General features: G+C 38.8%; 1 protein-coding gene across 1 annotated transcript in view; it reads left to right on the top strand.

The window, feature by feature from the left end:
• The window catches only part of grm4 (glutamate receptor, metabotropic 4), a 175871-nt gene extending 154489 nt beyond the window's left edge, over window positions 1-21382 (top strand). The window contains exons 8-11 of the mRNA XM_023406264.2: window positions 6193-6329; window positions 8137-9072; window positions 14029-14275; window positions 17417-21382. Of these exons, the coding sequence (XP_023262032.1) occupies window positions 6193-6329; window positions 8137-9072; window positions 14029-14275; window positions 17417-17466 (1370 nt within the window). The 3' untranslated portion in view covers window positions 17467-21382. The remainder of the gene's footprint in view (window positions 1-6192; window positions 6330-8136; window positions 9073-14028; window positions 14276-17416) is intronic.
• Window positions 21383-23036: the final 1654 nt, after the last annotated feature.

Raw genomic sequence — 23036 nt, 5'->3', positions numbered from 1 at the left:
GGGGGGTGGGGGTGAGGGGGACAAGACGAAGGCAAAAACAGGCAGCAGTTTTGCAGTGGTTGTCCAATGTAAACTTAAGTTCTATGTTTTTAGTGTTACTGACAAATGTAATATGCAGTTTTCATCTTTGTCCAGAAATAGATACGAGTTAAATACACTTACTGTATTCACCAATGGCTGTATGTAAAGATGGGCGATGCATCTCCACTTCCTGCCACTGCCATAAAATGAAGCCAAAATATCCCCACCCATGGGTGCTAGCACCTAGCACTAGTGATGTCATTTGAAGTCAGAGTCTGTGCAGTAGTGAACACGGCTGAACCACTGGTATTGAGATCCTGCCCGACCACCTTCATGACTCAACTGCGATGTCAATCACAGCTGTCAATCATGACGTCACACCCCCCATCTATCTTTATATACAGTCATTAGTATGTACTCACAACACAGGTCACGTAGCTTTGACGCTTGCATTTTATAAGTCTAAAATGTAATAGAGAGAAAGTTCTGATGTCACTTCCTGTTTAGCCTCAACTAGCTTCTGTAACTTCATGCAGTGCTACAGCCCCTCAATTTGCCCATGGACTCACCTATTTTGTCAAGGCATGATGTTTAATACGCACTGGTCTTGGGCTTATGGGAAATGGCGTTCATTAAACACCACTATAAAGTAAAATATTGACAATCATTTTTATTTTAAAAAATGACAAAAATGGACGTCCTTATCTGAAGCAAACCACACCTAATGAGTATTATATTTCAGGGCTGAATATTCTGGTTATATGCATTATTACAAATATGTCAGTGTACTTTTGAATGAGGTTTTCTTATGTCTGGAACAGAACCCAGAAGTTCAGGTTTCACTGAGGCCTAGCAGACAACCTCGTATGTCATCTGGATAAACTGCTATTGTGTCACAATGATGAAATTAAAAAGAAAAACTGCTTTTGGAAATCATAGTAAATGATGACAAGTGTTGATGAACATGATAAAATATTTAGCAACAGTGTACAAACTGATATATAGTAAGGATGTTGAAAGTTAGGTTTTAATTTACATTATAAAAACCTGATGAACATGATTATACAAAAGTAACACTTTCATAAACTGTAGCAACAAGTAAGATGCACTTTGAAACTTTGAAAATTAATTATAGGCTTACATGTACAAAAAAAGATGCATATATATAGGGAGGGCATGAAAATAGCGTTCGCACGAAATTAACCCGCTGACTTGACAAGACATAATGAAAATGTTTGCAGACTGGGGTCTAACTTAGGTCAGCATTAGTAGTTATAACAACTTTAGATAATTGTACATCAGAGGGGTAGAGGGTCAGGGTGTTCATGCAATCAAGCAGAATGCAACAAAGAGCGCTCTGACACAGTCTCAAACCAGCTCCACCCTCAGATGATTATACAGTAAGGGACACATTTATTCGATGACAATTACAGAGTGGGATCCCTGGTTCAGGGGCAGTCAAGCCACAGTAAGTACGTGGTGGAATCATTTACAATAAATGAGAAAAACAAAGGAACTTCATAAAAGAAAAGAAAAAAAAAAAAAAACACTTGTCCACTGCTGCAGAATCTAGAATTCAATTTATTTCATTCCGACTTTTATTCATACTCAAGAAGTTTGTTGAGGTTGCCCTCATTTACAACAATCTCGACTTGCCAGCATCAATGCCTGCAATTTGGTCCAAGGCACACAACTGGAAGTGTTTGGCAGTGGAAAGCAAGAGATTATGTTCCACACTATCAACTGCTACTGATTGGATCAGCGACTAACCCTAACTTTTTGGGGGAAGAGTATAAATTTCATGTTGACTCTCCCGATGAACACTGTTATTGTCAGAGAAATCAAGGAGTTAGTAACTCTAGAGACTTTCCTCACAGGAAACATTATGGCTTTTGCTATTGGCTCAAATTGCCTACTGACAGCCAACACTGCTTCCTTTTAACACAGTATTTTCCTGACCTCAACCAAGTAGTTATTTTAAAACACAACAAACCTCCCTAACATGAACTAAGTAGTTTTACTACATTAACCTAACACTGAGTAAACACTATATGTTAGTTTTTTTAATTTGTACATTGTGTTAACCCACACTAAACATCTTATTCACCTGAACATGTGGCTTTGACGTTTACACTGTACAGATCAATATAGCAGCCAAGACGTGGCTGCTCGCACTGAATATCGCACAGAACTCCCGATTGGTTCTGTCTACTGACAATTCCAATACCATGAAAAGAAAGCAAGATGGAAAAAACAAGAAAAATATGGAGCCATATGCCTGGAAGATGTGTAGCGTAGTTCAGTTTTGTATCATAGCAAAGTTTTTCTTCAAGACTGGCTGACTGACTAACAACAACCAATCTAGCAAAAATTAAGCCTGATTCTAAACTTAGAAGAGGATGACAAGTTAAGGGCTAAAACCTGAACAATAGCAATGGCAGATCATCATCATGTTGATATGGTGTCAGATCAGGAAACCTTGTATGTGCAAGTTTGGAAGATGCTGACAAACAAACATTTTTTCGCCTAGTTTGGAGGACTTATTGGAAGGCACATGGTAGCACAGCCCCCGCAGGGTGACAGTAGGGGCTGGCAGCAACAGAGATCAATTTTGTTGGTAAATGAGGAAAAAAAGACAAAAGGGCAAAAAGATCCTTAAGTATGTAATGGTAAGGTATTTACAAAAGAAAACACTGAAAATAATACTATAAGTTAAGTATGGATTAACATATTTTTTTTGTCATGTAGTCAACATAACCTTTATTGCTGGGAATAATAAAGGTTAACTTGACACTTAGGTTTGCAGCAGTTGCTTTTCATGCCTAATGGATATTGAAAGCAAACTCTGCAGCGCTCTGCTGTGTTTTACTGTAGGCCCTATCTTCAAAGTCAAAACATTGTTTACCTGTTCCTGAGTGTGCATATTATTATGTAAGCAGGTCAGCCCTCATTTGTGGAAGATAAAAAAAGAAAAAGAAATTGTTTGGAGTTGTATTTTGAAGTCACATTTGTTTACAAGATGAATCAATTCTCCCAGCAACAGAGTAAAGCTTTAATCTGAAATAGTGTATAACAGGTTTGTTTTATAGAATTAAATTTAAATTCTTTATGCATTCCTTTATTCATGGTGTTATTTTACTGGAAGGCTTGTCAGCACTGAAGCCATTGGGGCTACAACAGGATGGCCAGAAAATCAATGCTACACATTACTGGAATACCACCTTGCTTTTAAGAGACTCTTGGCTCAAAGGGATGGAGAATTTAAAAGGTTTGTAGGAAAACAGCAGGAAACTCTACATGATCCCGATGTATTCTGGGAATTGTCTATAGTCATCCACGCTGACTAAAGGAAAGAGGAAACCCAAGCACTACGGATATTGTAGATGAAGTTGCTGCTTATCGATGTATGGCATTAAGATTGAAATCCCAGTGATGCTGAGGGAAAACGCAGCTGGTTACATTCCGAAATAGTACACACTCAGCGGTGCTTAAGTCTATGTTTTTCCTGAGTGCATTTTGTTTTACGAGGTAACCTTGCTACACATAAAGCAGATACCAGAGCAGTGTTAAACTTGTTGTGATTAAAGGTTGGCTGTAATATCAGCGTTTCAATTTAGTCATTTTAAGCTGCCTGTGTTCATGAGGTTTGATTACTAATTTAATGTGGATGTAATGTGTGGAAGGACTCACAGGATCGTATGCCACTATATGATAGACTGATCTGCAAAAACATTACTAATAGTAATTAAGCAGTGTGAAAAAAGATTTTAATGTGGATTTGTGGAGCCACTTTTCTTTATATAAGAAAAGAACAGTCTACTGCTCAGACCAATGCAAACTATTGAATGATCTCAAATTAAAGAGAGTAAATACTGGTTAATAATGGACTGTGAACTAGACATATTAAGCAAAATAGCCAATCATGAGGATAGAGTACAGTTTGAAAAACTAAACTATTTCTGAGGTCGGCGTCATACAAGAAGGAACTCTGAAAAGATAATCAACCCCAGCATTGGCTGCATTAACTCTGCCCAATTGAATGACTAATAACCATGTAAGGCTTGGCCTCTATTTAGAGTAGAAATAAATTACAGTGTCTGACATCTCGGAAACTTGGTATTTCAAATTAATGCTTTACATTTATAAAGAAAGAGGATAATGCTGTTTTCTTTAACTCGTTTTGTTTGGTTATTAACAAATGCCCTCAAAGGAATTGAGTTCACTGAAGCCACCTCCACACTTTTTAAGTTCAGCAGCAAAATCTGTATCTTATGTTGATCAGTTTTTATTCAACATTTGTAAACGCATTAGATTTCTCCTGGCTTTGGCTAATGGCTTTTAAGGGAGTGGAAGGGTCATTCTCGTATTACTGCAGCCGTGGCATCCTAAAAATTACTGTTTTGTTTGAATATGTTGTCAGTTCTTAAGAGAAACAGAGTACAGCTTTAAATGAGTGTCAATCATCAATAAACGGGCCTTAAAATAAAAAAATTAAAAACATAAGCAGGTTTGGAATTTCAATGAGCAGCAACTTGCATTTACTACTGGGAAGATTTAAACTGATATGAATTTCAGGGACTCAAAACAGCTCTGTTTCACTGCCACTGTCACAACTACAATGAGTAAATGTTAATCATGTTTGTATATTTTAAATTGGATTTGAAGCTGAATGTAATTAATAATACAGTGCCTACATACTGTCCTGCACTCATCTTCTCTCATCAGTACAGTTCATTCAGCTCTCAAAGCGTTAACATGGAGTCTCTTTCCCACACGGTTATGAGTCCAGTTTAGCACATTTAGAGTCAAATTAAGACAATTTCACTGTGACCATTTCATTTTCATTCGATGGTTTTTCTTATATTGCATGGCTTACATCTTGGTGCAGTGTTTCCTCAAAAATTTTACACGGTTATTAAACAAGCAGTTTGTTAATATTTGCTGGCTGTGCATGAAAACTGCAATGCCTTTCTGCAAGTTAAGAGGTGAAACTAATCGATTAAAGCAATCAAATTAGTAGGAAAATACATCCCACTCAATTCCGTGTATTGCTGAGACGGGCAAGAAAATCATCATAATTACATGACTGCCTGTTGTTGTCTTAGACATGCCCTCTAGATAATGCAGCAGGATGGTGCTAATGCAATTAAATCCTATGGGTTTTAATCAAACCTCTGACACACACTAATTTTCAGAGGGGGAAAAATAAATCTGGTCTCAAAGTCTGACAAACAGGTTTCCAACTCTGACTCACAGGTTCAAAGAACAATCAACAATCAATACTGTGACCTATTAAAGAGAACAAAACACTCACATAAATAATTATTTTTATTCTTTTGATAGAGGAGATATAGAGATCAATATTTGTGGAACATGAACAACTTTGAATCAAGTGTCTGGGCATGATGCCTATCCTCATTCTGTTGCAGAAAAAGGCAGCTCTAGCATCTAGTGTACTATTTTGCAGGCAATCCAAAACACACTTCAGCTGGAAGTGAACTAATGCCATTTTTTGTTTTTGGACTTTCCACGCCCCTATTTCAACATGCTTCAGAATTGCTGAGTATTGGGGGATTGCATCGAAGGAGGGAAAGCAAATTTGGTAGGAGCAAATAGAGATGGTAACGCTATTAATGATCCTCTCCTCTAAGACCCTCAGTGGTGGGTTCTCATCACAAAATCTGCGAATCCTCGTTCTCTCACACCACAATTTTATAACAGGTTGGGAGGCTGGAGAGGGGTTTGTAGGTTGGCTCAGAAACAGACAGAAACAGGAAGTAGAGGGATGAGAGAGACCTCAAAGTGGTAATCAATATCAGTGCTGTCATTCATTAGCACTCTGAGTGGGGACCTTGTGGATAACAAGTAATGGGGCAATAAGCAGAATGAAGGAGTGTGAAATGATATGGGAACATGAACAGACAGCATCCCTGGCCCTCCTCAAAGGACCAGGAAAACATGGCTGTCAACATCTATTTTGCTCCCATCATTATCACTGTAACAGCATTGGCTTGAAGTCCCCTTGCAGCCTCATTTCGTCTCAGGGAATTATGAGAACAAGAGCTTGAGTTTTTACTGTATTGTCCAGCACTAGTGTTCTGCAAGTTACAATCTGCCCTGTAAAATAACAACCACAACCATTTTTAACCTTTTTTCTTTTTTTATCCTCAGGAATTGCTGGCACACCGGTGGTCTTCAATGTGAATGGAGATGCTCCTGGTCGATATGAAATCTACCAATATCAGATCGCAAATAACATGACAGAGTACAAGATCATCGGCCACTGGACAGATCAACTCCACTTAGACGTACGAATATTTTGAATATTAGTGAGTGACAGTAGTAAGTGACAGATTTTTGTGGTGGCTCAATATTTACATTAGACTTTGACCATCAGCCAAAGTGATGTATCATCAGACACCCCATATTTGGCTGTTTAGCATATCATTACTGTTGAGCATTTAGTCTCGACAAGAAAATACAAAAAGAACATGACAATAAAACTACAATCGGCAGCTTCACCAACTGCAAAGACTGTTCTGACCATCAGTCCTGCAGAAAGGTACTGAATGAAGGAATTGTAGGAGGGAAGTTTTGTCACAATTATTTACAAGAAAAAGCTGCAATGAAACGTGCCTGTCATCAATTAGGACAAAAGCTAACATGATCTCAAAATATACATTCTCATTTGAATTTATTTTCCTCCAACAGTGCCAGAGCAGCCTCTTAACTTGTAACCATTATTTGTGACATTTACAGCAACTCTAATATTGTCACTTCATTTATTCACCTTCTCATAACTTATCACTGTTATCAAAGATTATACAGAATGCATCTTGCTTATGTCGGGTTTCATAGGGCAACAGTCGACGGGATAATATTATTAATAAATCATCCTCTTTCTGGTTGGCTTTAAAATTCATAAACATGCAGGCTGACAAATGCTTTAGCTAACATTTCCACTGACAATTATGCTCATATGAGTGGGTCTACAATGAGGTAAAAAGACAAGGGCATCTTTCTACATTAACCTTATTTTGACATTTGCCATCATTAATAGTCTTACCAGTTTGCTCTTCAGCATACACATATGCATGGAGCATAAAATCTGCAGTGTTACATATGTTCACATCAAAAATACTTTGTTTTAACTGCCAAACTTTGTGAGGAGCCATATGTGTGCCTTATTTTTGCTGTTATGCATAATTTATCCATGAGCCCCAGGTGTTATTGTTTTGTTAACACAAACACACACACACACACACACACACACACACACACACACACACACACACTGTAGGCATAGTATTAGTTTATTGTAGACATAAGGTCCTGAGTTACTGCTGCACAAAGATCGATTTATCAGCTTCACCTGACTGGCAGTGACCTCCAAGAAAAATTAAGAATGCCACATGGAGATTTTTTAGACACAAAACCAATCATCTCAACCAGCCAGATGTTTATTTGAATAATTGAATACTCCCCATCCCTTTCCGCACCCTAGTTCACTTAATAAGGCCTTAAGCAAACTGCATTGTAATAAAAATAAATAAAAGGTCCATGCAACAGCACAGGCACATGCTACTGCATTGCACTATGTTGAGACTGCAGTGGCACGAAGCAGGACTACTTAGTTATTGTTCCTCAAGTTCGTGCAGCATTCCTTGAAAGCGATTACAAAGCAATTTACACAAAGTCTTGATAAAAAGTAACAAACTGCCACTCTCATGTGGTGAATATCCCATTTATAGTCTGTTCATTCCATTATGCCCGCACTTCTGTCTGTATAAACTAATCTACCACGTGTTAACGGAGCTGTGTCCTTATGCATTATGTAGTGTGTTGTTCAATATGTATCTAGTGAAACAATATGTATCAAACTCTGTTAATGTTTTTGCTTTACTGACCTTTAAAGGTTAGTTTAATCCTAGTTTGAAATTGCTTTTTAATTGTCATTATGAACTTGTCCAAATGCATTAATACTAAGTAACTGCACATTATTTACCTTGTTTGGGTTTCAGGGTGTACGCAAGTATGAGTAAACTAGTGTTAAAATGGGGAAGTGGAATAAACTGATAGACAGACTCTTCTCCTTTCTCATCCTTTTCCCTCCAGATCAATGAGATGCAGTGGCCTGGCGGAACACAAGAAGTCCCCTCCTCTATTTGCAGCCAACCCTGCCGTCCTGGCCAGCGCAAGAAGACAGTGAAGGGAATCCCATGTTGTTGGCACTGTGAGAATTGTGATGGCTACCAGTATCAGGCAGACACTTACACCTGCAAGATGTGCCGCTTTGATTTGCGGCCTAATGACAACCACACTGGCTGCGTTCCCATTCCCATTGTCAAGCTGGAGTGGAGCTCCCCATGGGCAGTAATCCCTGTTCTCATCGCTGTCCTGGGCATCATGGCAACACTGTTTGTGGTTTCCACCTTTATACGCTACAATGACACACCCATCGTTAAGGCATCAGGTCGAGAACTGAGCTACGTGCTGCTGACAGGTATTTTCCTGTGTTATGCTACAACATTCCTCATGATCTCCACCCCTGATGTGGTCATATGCTCACTGCGACGGATTTTCCTGGGCCTGGGTATGAGTATAAGCTATGCAGCACTACTTACCAAGACAAATCGGATCTACAGGATTTTTGAGCAGGGCAAGATGTCGGTCAGTGCCCCTCGATTCATCTCCCCGGCGTCACAGTTAGTCATCACATTCAGCCTGATATCAATGCAGCTTCTTGGAGTGTGCATCTGGTTTGGCGTCGACCCATCACAAGCCATCATTGACTATGAGGACCAGCGTACAGCCAATCCTGAAATGGCCCGTGGCGTTCTGAAATGCGATATATCAGACCTGTCCCTCATCTGTCTGCTGGGTTATAGCATGCTGCTGATGGTCACCTGCACAGTTTATGCCATCAAGACCAGAGGGGTTCCTGAGACATTCAACGAGGCCAAGCCCATCGGATTCACCATGTACACCACCTGCATTGTATGGCTTGCCTTCATCCCCATCTTCTTTGGGACCTCACAATCAGCGGAAAAGGTAAATATTCAATCTGAAATGTGGTGGATATATAAAATAACCATCTAAGTTTGCCCCATTCTTACAATCTAATGTTTTAGATCTATGCTCGGAAGCCAAGGCACACACTAAGCTCTCACCAACTGCACTGTATTTATAAAGAGCACAATGGCAGCTAGTCAATTAAATTCACTTGTGCGTGTTGGAAGTCAGTTCTCCATTTAGAGTCCTTTTATATATCCTGTGCAGCTCATTGTGAAGAAAATGGCCACTTAAATTATTTTTGTTATATAGCATCAGCCTGTTGTATTTGTGGATGCTGCCACTGTTCATCATGAGATGATGGGCTTTATGCACTGTGGGGATTACAAGGCTTTTAGAGTCAACTTGTGAGGGTAATTGATTCACCTCATGTTTGGATGTTTTCTTTAATTGTGTTTCTGTGTGATTCAGCTTCACCGAGTGGTAATACCAAGTAGTCAATCACTGCACATTCATGCACACAGAAATAGATAACGCATGTTTGTGAAGTGGCATAAAATTACTGTCTTTCTTGTCAGTTCGAAAATGAATCACAAATTACCTCTAACGTTGCTAATTTTGAGGTTGCTCAACACAGATGTACACTGCACGATAACAAATATGACAGACTTTAGATTGCAACATAAAAGAGTTTGTGTTAAAAAGCAAGGTAGTGGATAAGTGTGCATTGACATTTGGCACTAGTAAAGTCATCGTCGAGCCGAATGCCTCAACACCTGTTATAGCATAGAAAATATTTACTTGACAAAAGCAATGTGGGATGTGCCCTTTGAGGAAGGGACACACTTTTTGTTCTCTGCAGTTTTAAAAAAATATATAGTTGTTGTAAAGGAGTAATATTAAGAACATTACCAGTTGCCCACAAATGTTTGGAGATCTTAATTCTTCCAGAGTACTCACTTTAGAGAGAAATGGATAACAAAACACCGAGGCCTTCATCATGTTTTTAAGTTCCCTTTGATCTATGTACAGCACAACAGCTTAAACTCTACATGTAATAACACAAACATACATTTGAAATTGCCTTGTAGCAGAATTCAGAATCCAGTTGGTCCTCTTTGCCAGATGTGTTTTTCATAAATGCGTTCAAATTCTGTTATCAACATATATCAACAGGTAGCATTAGACTGCCCAACCAGTGACTTGACTTGTTCTTTACTGTACTTTGTTACCGGTGGACTATAGAAGCTGTTGGCAGGACACCATGGGGAGAAAATGTTTTTATAAAATAATTTCCTGTCAACTGGTTTATCAATTCACAGGGACACTCACTTAACTTAAAGTCATTCACGTAACTTTTCCCAGTGTGATCAATGGGTAATGCGTGTAAACAGCCAGGGATAAGACAGGCAGACAAGATAGAAATAATCTAAATTCTTCACTTGTATTTGTGCTACTGAAGAGCAGGTGGATAAATAATTGAAAGGGGAAGTCAGTCAAACTAACAGGGTTCCAATTAGATCCAATTGGCATTTAGACAGTTTGTAGACTTGTTATGTTGTTATCACAAACAATGAAGCCCAAATAAATTTACTACAATGGATTAAAAATCTTTAGACAGTCTCCCTGTAAAAGGACATCACCAACTATACTATTACAAGAAACACAGTGTATTAGGACTGTATAAGGCCATCTAAACTTAGTTTTATTTTCCATCTTTCGGAAAGGCAATCTACTTTTATTTCCCCAGATGGAATATATCCTATTCTTTAAGTACAGTCTTATATACACACCAGATTAATTCAATTACTTTAAATATTAATTAAATTAATATTGAATGTGACTATCCATGAAATGTGTACGTTTTATTGAAATACTCTTTATTCAATACCCCATTTATTAATCATTTAAAACATGATATTCTATGGCTTATTAAATTCTGGCCCTTTAAATTGTGTTCCAAAGACAGTCACTGTATGTTTGGAATCAAATTAGATTTAACAGGCATTAATCACAGCAGAAATTTGGATTTATAACTGCAGGAAAAGCACAGGTCATACAAATTTATTTAATGTCTCAGTTTTGTTGAGGTTCCCAGTGAACTATGTGATTCAGCCAGTACGCAAAATACCAGCACCCTGGATTGAACAAAGTCATATATAATATTTTCCATTACATCATTGCTTTTCCTGCAACGACATGCACAAATATTTGCTATGAGAAAGGTCTATAGGCCTTTTTGACACCACATACAGTATTCTGACTTGTCACAGTAGGAAAAGCACGTGCTACTAATTACTAACATTAATAATGGCTCAATTCTATTCAAGTGTCCCAGTAAGCAAAGACAGTGAACCAGCATGCACAATACCAGGAGGCTGAAACCAAAGCAGCCCCATAGAATTCATTAATTATATTATTTACACCTCTGTGAAAAAGGCCAACAGGAAGTATAGACAATGAATTATTTTACAAGTTATTTAATGGATTTTTTTCTATGTTCAAAAAAACCTTTAGCCAAAATATTTGGGCATGAGGACTTGAAAGGACTGTGGAAGTGTTTTCTGTTTGCATGCTTTGCGTGTAGGTAGGGATAGCTCTGGCAGCTGTCTGGACAAGAGATTTGATGCCTAATGACAAAAAGGAGCAATCCTGCTTCAAAGAAACTTCATAATGGTTCTGCCCACTGAGGTTTCTGTCCCCAGCCCTGTTCCCTCGCTGTGCAGATGGAGCAGATTGGCAATCATATCAGCGTGTCAGGGAAAATTTATGTCACCAGGGCCGATGGAAGTGGACAAGGGTCTTGGCTCCCCTCACAGAGTGACTCCTCTCTGTACTCCTGAGGGGTAGCAATATTGTTCCGAACTCACCCCAGGCCACATGTAATCTTCTCAGGAGATTACAACACTCCCCCTCTATCCCCCTCTATCACCAGTGAATGCTCATGTGCTGCTTGCAGTATGATAGAATACAATGTCCTATCACTTCCATTTTAAACTGACATCTTTTTTCTTAACTGTCATGGCTTTAGGGGGCTTAATTTGTGTAACGTTGCTCTATAGTTTTTGTTTTTTATTACATCGCCATCATAGTCACTGTATGGCAGGTCATGCTGTTTATTTTATTTGGTACATCTTTGCTTTCTCACTTATACTGACTGAATGACCACCAAAACACTTACATAGCAAAAGTGAAGCTGCACAAATGCCTTATTATGCCTTGTTATTTGAAATATTACTCTTATCTTGTGAGTAGTAGTAATACTAACTGACATTTACCTACAAGCTTAGACTTTCATGGTGCTGAAAAGGTTTATAAAAAATCTGTAAGCATCTTGAAATGAGGAGATAAATGTTGTAAGTTCACATACAAACAACATATTGCCTAACCTCATGTTGGGGAAACATCTATAACTGCTGACATGCTGGCATGGACCTTGGCAAGGACCCTGCAGGTTATTCCCATGCCAAACGACTAAGTCATTTGTGATGTCTGAGAATGTAATGTCAGACAAATCCTCAGGCAAATCTCTTTGAAGGATGTCTGCCAGCTGTGTTTCCACTGTACACTCTTCGCCTTGTGTTCATCAACTTCAGAGCAGCAATTTTCATCCAAGAAGCATAATCTGTTGTTCTCTTCTCCTTCTTTTTTCTAAATAAGGTTTTTGACACTGGAAGACTTTGAAAAGATGGAATAAGATCCCTGTGTAACAAATCTTAAATTCCTTTGATGGGTTTTAATTGTTTGCTTATGAAACTACAACGTTAAAAGTGAAGAAAACATCTCTGTTTTCTGCATTTGGTCTATGCCAGAATCAAAGAATCTGTCAGCATCAACTATAGTCTAACTATTATAGTTTTACAGCCTCTGTGCTGACTCACCACATTCCCTACATCGACAAATCAGAGACGGACTGTGTATGAGCACTGGGATGATTATCATAAATGAAAAATCACTGGCAGGCACTTTTAATATGCTGTAGGATGTCTCTCTCTGCTCCATTGTTGTTGCCTGTAGCTATATATGTGCTACCCAGCTGTGAGTTGCAGCTGTCACTGGCTTCAGAGAGTACACAATCCTTATGCTGTCGTCAGTGGTGTGCCATCAGGACAAGTGAGGCAAGCAGTGTTTGACCAGCTAAAGTTATAAATTAAAAAATAAACCAATTAGAACAACATTAAAGTTGAAGCCATATCTCTCTTGTTGCGGCAGCAGGCTATTGTCTCTGGAAGCTAGGTTGACTATCAACTGTTTGTCTGTCATTTTTAGTGGGTGTGGTTTCATTGACAAGTGCCGGGGTCTGCCAAGCAGCGAGGGCAGCAGCATTTTTGGACGTTTGCACATGTGCATTGTGGATAATCATCGGATCTTTGGCAAGCTATAGCTAGCCACAGACAAGTGTGCAAGTGTACTCATCTGTAAACGTCACCACAAGCTGCTGGCTGTTGGCTAAAGCCTCAGGGTAAAAACCTCTAAAAGCAGATGACATAGACCCCCATTAGAGAAGTACTATTAGTTGTATATCATAAATTAACAAACAGCAATGAAAGTAGAGCTCAGGAGTGATGAACCCAGCACATGAAATTAAAAGACTATGAATAAAGGATACTGTATGCCACGTTATTATGTGATGATTATGGGATACTGTGTGTTTTGCAAACTTAAGTGCCTCTACATAAGACGCTGTAATTTACATGAAAATGTCATCCTCTACTATACACTTATGACTGCAGTGTGAGTCCTACATGAAAGACTTCCTAGGTCATCACATGCCCCAGAAACATTCTTCTTTCTGTAGCTTTAATAGAAAATTGCCTCTTACATATGAAATAGATTTTCCTTCATGGACTAAATTCAAGCTGTGCAAGCGCAACCTTCTCTACTGTGTGCTTAGCTTAATCTGAGATTCTAAAACTGGAACATTACTGCCCATCACCAAGTGCAGCCTCAACAAATTATTCTGTTTTGTCTCCCACTGTCTCTTCCGTAATACAGATGTATATCCAGACCACAACCCTGACCATCTCCGTAAGCCTCAGTGCTTCTGTCTCTCTGGGAATGCTCTACATGCCTAAGGTTTACGTGGTTCTCTTCCATCCAGAGCAGAATGTACCCAAGCGCAAGCGCAGCCTGAAGGCTGTGGTCACTGCAGCCACAATGTCCAACAAGTTCAACCCCAAAGGTGGCCTGAGGCCCAATGGAGAGGCCAAGTCTGAACTCTGTGAAAGTCTCGAAACACAAGGTAGGTATCACGCCTGATAAAGCAATAAAGAGACAGGAAAAGTGAAAAAAACACCTGAATCAGGAGCTGATTTATATGCTGATGCAATGAGCTGTTTCTGTGAAAAATTATAGCAGTTTAGAATACACGTCTACTTGAAAATAATTAACTCCTTTTAGGTGACAACATAATTGATGGCATTATTATTTTGCACTTCAACAATCTGGGAAATTAGCAAGCATAACATAAGTATATAAGAAATTAGGGTGTTGTTTTAGTGCCAGCTAACGTACTGGTATATATGGAGAGGAGCCAATGAAATAAACAGAATTGTAGGAGCAATTAGAACTGATTTCACATTAGCCTTTAGCTAGCATTGGATTGGGGCCTTCTTAGTTCCCTGTTCAAAGGATTTAACTGACCAGTGGAAGGCCAAATTGCTGACAATTGCCTTCAGTTGATTAATATAATATACATAATATATTATTCTTAGATTAGGCAGGATTTAATAATATTTTAAATACTGTTATATTCCACACTGGAAGTACAAAAAAAAAATGTGTTTCAAAAAAGGCAGGAAGCAATTTTCCTGTTTCACCAGGATAACCTAGCATTTTGAATACATGGGAGAGAGAAACAGTTCAATTCTCAGTAACACTCACCACACTGGATTTATGAATCAGGAGGTGTGACAGGGTGCCCACACTATTCTGATTATGAAAGGGACAAAAGAGACGGGTAGCTCAGTGTTGGAAAAGAGGATATTTCAATCACAAAGATAAAGTATGCCAGATAAAGTGTAGGCAATCCCTGTGTGGTGGCAGGCTTAAATCCAATCAAGCAACCCCACATGTTCTGATTACTGAAGGTCCCGATTTTATACTGACACGCTGAAGAGTACTGAATGATGTGTATTAGGACTAAAAAGCCTGCACTCACACTTGCATGTATGCCCTTTTTTTTTTTGACGTGAGAATGGAGTTGTTCTATCTTATCCTATTATAGAGCTGATTTATAGGTGCTGACTCTCACCCTCTGGTTTGAACTGTGAATCTAACAAATGCTCTTTGTGCTTATGTGTCAGACTGTGTTGAGGGAGGGGAGCCTTGTGAGGGACTTTAGACTCTCAGGTAACCAGATTAGATAATGATTTTCCCCTTTTAGTATCTGATCACTTTTTTCCAGTTAATTTCTGCTAATGTTCACCACAACCCCCATGCCTGCCAAAACTATGCACAAAGCATCCCGGCTGCCCCTGGCTAAAATACAGCACCCCGAATGACACAAGGCAGTAATCACGCCCTCACAAATCCACCCATGACCAACAGACATTAACTTGGATAGACAATATTGGTGTGTGTTGCTGTAAAATGGCCAATCAGCATGGTAAAGCCTGTTAATGTGGGAAGATGACACCACTCTGCCTGAGTGCAGGAGACAAGCGATAGCCATGTGTCCCCTGTAATTTGTTTCCCTGTTGACAAAAGAAGGAATATGTGGTAATGGGACAACGACAACAATAAGAGTGAACAGGAAAAGACAGATGGGTCTGCCAGCTCCAATTCTTTCTGGACCATCTATTCTTTATCTTGGCCTCGCAGCACATAAATATTCAAATAAGGTTCATTTATCAATGCTTCTCTTGGAAGAGATGCTTTGGATGAAATGCCGAGAATACCGCCCCCACTCTCACACCCAACGAGGCCCCGACAAATATACAGAAACGTTTACCATTACACATCTCTCTCTACAGCACTTTTGCCTTGACTCTGGCTTTCAGCTGTCTTCTGATTGGATTCATCCCCTCTGACATATTCAATCAGCCAAGGCTGCTGTGGGCAGATTGGCAGATTGGTAGTGTGATTACCTCCACTGAGCATGCTCGCTGAGGACAGTTTTATTTAAAAAGTGACAAACAGGTACACGCTGACACTTGCACACAGACATGCGTGTGCACACGAGCATGATGGCACGCATACACACTGGTACTGTATGGTGTGACAGTCCCGTTTGACCAGCAGTTTGGGCTTGTTATGGTCTCTGTGTTCTGCCCTCCGGTCATCTGTCTCATGTGTTTTATTCACAGCTGATGTAAATTTCATGACACATTAAAACGCACCAATATCAAACATTGATGATAACACTTATAGTGCCAAGTCAGATCACATATTGTCTTAATAGCACTTTACACTGAATACACTTTACAAATCAAAACTGTAACACGCTGACTGTTGCATGCTTTGCTTGGTGCACAGAGAAATCTCAGGTCTTTGCATGTGGTAACAGACTTGCATTTGAATGATTAGTAATGCATTTTATACCAATGTTGTGATCTGCTTGGTGCCTCTATAGTGAATTATTTTATACAATGACAAAGAGCTGTGAGGAAAACATTGTGACAGAGTTTTCCCTGATTTCATGAATACTGTAATAGCAGGTACTTAAACTGCTTTGACCATAACCGGTGATTCTAGATCAATCTGCATCAGTGTCTTCGCAGATATTGCATTGATGGTACATTGTTAAAATATCAGTGTTACAATGTGCTATAGCAATCAGTGATTCATTTGCAACATTCAACAGTATTTTTTATTTTATTTTTTCAAATACTATGAATTTGTGTAAAATCCGTTTTAGAGATGAAATGATTAATTGATTAGTCAATCGGCAGAAAATAAATGGGCACATATTGAGAGAACTGATCACTTGGGGATAAATATTTCTTATATTATTATAAATTGAATATCTTTCAGTTTCAGGTTTTAGGGAGAAATTGCGATTTTTTTTTTTTTATATTTGACAGATTTAAACAGACTAATTGATGAGGAAAATAATTATTAGTTGAAGCCCTAGTGTGTTTGTTTGTTTTACATCACTAACAGTTTATTCTGAATCTCAGTCACATCCTTTATGTCCTCAGTTTCACAAATGACACATTTCAGTTTCAATGCAATACAACGATAGTGGAGGTGTCCTTCCTGTAAATAAAGTTTTTACATTATAACATCCTGCTATTATATTTGGTTCCACCTGCACCTGTTTGATGAAGTCATCCATAAATAGAGCTTCCCATCCCAATTTGGAGTCCAACATGTGCTCCGAAAGATTACAGTATCTGCATTTTTAACCCTTTCTCACTTTCTCCTACACCTCCCCTTACAGTGCTGGCCTCCAAGCAGACATACATAAGCTACAGTAACCATGCCATCTAAGACAGAGACGACCCGTGGAAGCAGAGCAAGGAACTGCCTGAGGAGAAATCACCTGATTCTGGGGAATACTGGGGAAATACTGGAGGACTTCAAAGCTGCTACAGCAGAGAGGACTGGGGTGGAAAGATGGGAATCTGTCACTCCATAAAGAGAAAGGATGTCATATTTTTTTTTTTAGAGAATCAGGTAAAGGCTTGAATGCCAAATTTATGAGAAATTATTAGATTTGCAGGAGGGAGTTGGAAGATGTCAGAGAGATTGGACAGTTAATTTTCCTCTTGCCACCCTTTCTGAGACAAGTGGGCGTTGACCAGTGACGTGTCCAGATGCAGGCTGAGCAAACCACCTGGAGCCTACAGTATGTTTTCCTTCTGAAGTGTATAGCACACAATTTCAGTTCTCTCTGAGGCTGTTTCGTTTGTCTCATTTCAACAAAAACAGGGAGAAAAGTGTTCTGTTTTTGCTCTAGTCAAATACAGTGGACAAGATGAAACAGCATAAAAATATAGTAATTATTTTTGGTTACTGGTATTATTGGAGTTGAAAGCTGCAGTACTCTTCAAACTGTACATGCCTTACTACAGTACATTCAGTATTCCTACATGAACTAACCATACCTGAAACACCTGAAAATAAAGCAGTGGGTCATCCCAGATTTTTTAATAAATGTTTCATAATAATGATGATGACGCCATCATCTTGGCAAACCTAGTGTACAGTCCCAGAGCATGCTTGTGGGAGCATCATGTGTACTGTGCTGTGTTGTCAACGTCTATGGAATGCAACATTTGTCATGGTCGTCATTCACAGTGGAGACGTCCTTTTGGACCATTACCCACTGGGTTACCCTCTGCTGAATAAAGAGTAATTTATACACAAAAGGAGCCAAACCTTTATGGTTTACACCACACTCCATAAATATCAGCCAGACTTGACGATGCATACTTTAAACATCCCAGATTTATTGGCCCTTATTTATCATGCTCTTGTTAAAGCCTTCTCAAAGTCAAGCAGTTGGATTGAAGTTTCTGTATTTGTTTAGCTTCCATTCCACCCAACATTGAAGGTGCAGTTCTTGACAATAACATAATTACCCAAAGTTGTTTCCGTATTACCCTGTGTTTCCTGTATTTGTGCGTTTCTGTGTTTCGAGATAATAAACCTCATTACAGTATATTCTGTCAGTAGGTACAGTGGTTGATGAAATGCTTGGTTTTTGAAGGAATAACACAACACACCAGTCTGTTGTCATACCAGATGTATTATTTTAAAGGTATAGAATATGATAGATTGCAATTGACAGTATCATATGGGGACGCCCCCTGTTATTTGTGGTGGATGCACCTTTTCACAGATTTTTTTTCCTCTTCTGCAACATGAATTTTGAGGCTGCAGTAGAAATGATTGATGACAGTTTCATTTGTGTTCTGGGTGCAAAATTAAGCTCATGTAGCTAATCAACATGAAGATCCTTTTGGATAAGTTATGTTCCATCAAAGAGCCAAAATGTTCAGAAAGATAATTATGTGGATGGCATACAGCACATGGCATTTCCTCCTTAGGAATGTTTTACCTTTCAACAGACTCAGTGTTATGTTACGTTTAAGTAGTCTGCATAGTCCTAGGGGAAGGGATTTTGCTAATTGCCTAATTGCAGATTTTCACAAATACATACTATACATAAAACAGCCACCTCATTAAACCTAAGCAAACTTTATTACACTAAACCTGCATTAAGTAACAAGGTCAATCATAGTGTGGATATTTTCTTAGCTTTTAGCCCCATTTAGCTCATTGCTTTGTTTTCTTATCCAACACACAGGCTGTATGGTAGAGTGTTAAGGCTATCAACAACGCCATGCAGGGCTCTATGCTTACAACTTTAGGGGCACTGGCACTCCTATATGAAAAAATTAAGACGCACAGAAAAAAATGTAGTGGCACAGTTTAACTTTTAAAGATGCAACTCTTTTTTTAAACATTAAAACACACAATATGCATAAGACAGAGGGGCAAGATATTAATAAAGAATTTTGAAACAAAAAAGTCATATGTACTTGGGACCTAACAAAGGATCAGACTGCATTGTGCTTTATGAATGCATCCCTTTTAAAAAAGCATAGAGTCTATTAATTAACTTCAGGATTCTGAAAATAGGGTTGTTGTTTAAAAGCACTTTTTCCAGTCGTATCCAATATCAAGGTTGACATGGAGTTCACGCTTGTTAGCAACAACAGATTTGACCTGTAGTTTCATTTTAACCAGTGAAAGCGACAATTGACACCAGCTAAAATTGAGATGCGTCTACCTGAATGTTGTGTTCACTGAGCTTTGACAATGTCATGTTTTCTTCCATGGGCTCTCTGCTCTGCTGTCTGCTGTGTATGTGTGTGTAGAGGAGCTGAGCCCTTGGTCAAACACTGCAGAGAGAGCAGAGCAGAGAAAGAGAAAAGACACTGCATGCACTGTAAACATCAAAACCATATCTTGCAATCTGCTAAGCTCTCTCTCTCTCTCTCTGGCCTCGTCAAGAACCAATAAAATGCTCCCGTTCATCACAAATTTAGAACCAGTTAAGAATCGGCTCAGAGTCACTCACACTGGCGCAATGATGTGAGTGACCCTGAGTTCTGAGTAATTGTTCATATTCACACACTGCTTTTCACTCAGAGACACACTGTAGAGACCTGGCCTGATATAAAAGTACAGACACTTTTAATTTCTTTCGTTTTCAGCAAACACACTCAACGATGACTGCACCCCACCTTCGCAGAAAACAGCAAAGACAAGCAGTAAACCAGTGACTGATTTAGCACCTAGCAAGTTAAATTTCCACATATTTTTTCACAAGAGTTGGTAGACAGCAAAACGGAGCTCAAAGGTCAGTGAATATTAGACCTAGATTTGTGAGGTGCTCAGAGGGATGACAACAATAGGATATCGATGTTGTCCAAGTAGGCAGTTGTTTGCTAACATGTTGATGAGCCAGTGGCATCTCAGGTTTGGATTCTGTTTATTTCTGCCCCTTACTGGTAAAAATAAATAAATAAATAATCATTTTTTAAAAATCATTTAATGCAGCTTTAAACTTCTACTGAGATGAAAATCACTTCTTAGTCTGTCTAACATTAATCAATTTTTACAATACTGACCACCTTTCATTTTTAGATGAAATTGGAGGATGTAGACCTGCTTGATAAATAAGGGCCAGTGCCTTCATTCTGTGCCTCATACCCATTAAATTACCCCTGCCATTCTTTCCATGGATTATTCATGGTGTTTTTTTGTGGGAAGAAGAAAAGGAGTCAATGTACAATTTGCAATTGTGTGTGCAATCTTCATTTCTGTCTCCAGTCTCTGAAGTATTTGTCATAAACAGTAACTCTGGAATTTGTCTCATTAAATGTTATCCTCAGCAATGCAAAAACCTGTATGTTGCATGTCAAAACCCATAAAAAGTCATGTGAACACTTAAAGAGAAAGGTGTAATGTCAAGAAGGAAAACTACTGCAGAGGATTATAAATAACTAATATTTTTGGTCAAATCAATGATTCTCTCAGCTTCAACAAAAGTCTAAGGTGTTGCCGCAAATGTTGTTTTCTCATCATTTGACAGAGTATTGTTTGTGGGATTGTTTGTGTTAGTGAATATGATAATTTACTGCTTTTTTGCCACAACCCCCCCTTTTTATTTTTCTAAAACACTTCGTCTGTGTTACAAAATAGAATATGTAAGTGCTGACTGAAATTAAATGGCAAGTTAATGTATGTTATTAAAATGGATTGATCATGTCTGCTTTATGTACTGAATTATTTAAAAAAAAAAAAAAAAAAAAAAAGATTAAAAAAAGAATTACAGTGCCTGGATATTTATGAATTATCTATAGAAAAAATGTGTAGAGCATGTTCATTTTTATACAAGATATTTCTAATAAAAGACTGTTTTGCTAACAAAGTGTTCCTGTTTCTTCTTTGGTAGCATGGTTCATTAGCAGTGCAATAGTATATTCATGTTCAATAGGAACATAAGTACCAGGTGACGATCAACAATCCTTATTACTCAATTCTTCAAATTGACACAATATGAAAGACCAAGGTACAGACATGCTCTGTGCTTGTAAATGAAATGTAAATGCACAGAAATTATGATGTTGCCCTTGGGTGGACATTCAATGTAGCTATTAACCTGTCAGTCCTGTTCCAGACCTGGATCACCAGGAGCCCCGTCCTGGAACACACTCAATGACAGGCACACAGAGAGCGCCGGGGAAGAGACTGACAGCACTGGTAAAACCTTTATGGATTTTTTTTGACCAAGGCGGCTGCCCGCTGGGATTTGTCCCAGTATGCCCGATAGCCATTCCAACTGGGGTTTGTCAACCCAAGGCTGGTGGTAGACAAAGCGTTTTAACCAATAGATGTCGCTGGTGGTGGTGGTGGTGGTTTAGGTTGGCATTTTTTAAAGTGGCTAAAATATGTTTTTTTACTGCTGTCCCTGTCAAAATGTAGCCTGTATAAGGGCAAAGGATTGGGAAGCCTGAGAGCACACATGTAACATGTTATTTTACATTCCCTGAAAAAAAAATCTGAATTTTCCATCCCATAATTTTCACTGCTCAATCATCAAGTTATGTGATTTGCCAGAGGAGAGCCTGTCTGGCGGCTGGAAAGACTAACAGATTTCACGATCAGTCAAAAATACAAGATTGGGAAATAACATGGAGAAGATCTCAAGGCCACTGTTAAGCTGTGACTTATTTTTCAATGTGATCCTGAATCAATACATTGACAACTATGCAGAAACTGTAATGAAACATGAACACAAGTCAAATACAGCGTAGAATGAAATGCTGTGTGTGTGTTGTGAATTTTACCAGTAATCACGGAAGCCGCAACCCTAACCTCGGTTTAATGGTGGATCAATATGGTCAGCTACACCTGCAGCATAAGCCTTGAACAAATTCAAAAAATATCATACTATCTATAAAAGCTGACAGAATTATGAGCCATTCTAAATGAAAAGTGGAGCTAGTGAAACTATCTTCATAGCGGATTTATTGCAGGGTTGAAATTGCACCTGGGTGATCACTGATACAGCATCATTAGCCTTGAGTTTTAAAGTAAATCCCTTGCCCTGCACAATTAGCAAAACAGCAGTATGTACAAAATTGTATCGTCTCTCCTTCTCTGTGATAGATAAGACACTGCCCAAGGAGGGAATGTACATTTTTCAAGTTCTAATAAAGTCTCTCCTCCCTGCTGCTAACTTCCCCAGACTACTGCAAAGCATTTCTGGGTTCTGACAGGAAACTCTCTCTTTGTAAATGAGTGTACTGTCCTAACTAAAACAACAACCAGATTAGTTAAAAAAAAAAAGAAGAAAAAAAAACACCTTGGCAAGAAGTTGGTTCTTAATCCACAGTACATTTGGTCTCACTTTCTGAATTCACACCACCATAGATACACATACACAGAAACACAACCTTCTCTTCAATATTAACAGCTGTGCAGTTTTCCCCTGGCATCTATTAAGAGGTAATCCATTCATTCAGTTCCAGCTGGGAACTACA

The sequence above is a fragment of the Seriola lalandi genome, unplaced genomic scaffold (genome assembly GCF_002814215.2).
Source record: "Seriola lalandi dorsalis isolate HSWRI2012SDOR001 ecotype SW California unplaced genomic scaffold, Sedor1 jcf7180002054297, whole genome shotgun sequence".
Classification (NCBI taxonomy): domain Eukaryota; kingdom Metazoa; phylum Chordata; class Actinopteri; order Carangiformes; family Carangidae; genus Seriola; species Seriola lalandi.
This window is presented reverse-complemented; position numbering and strand designations above follow the sequence as displayed.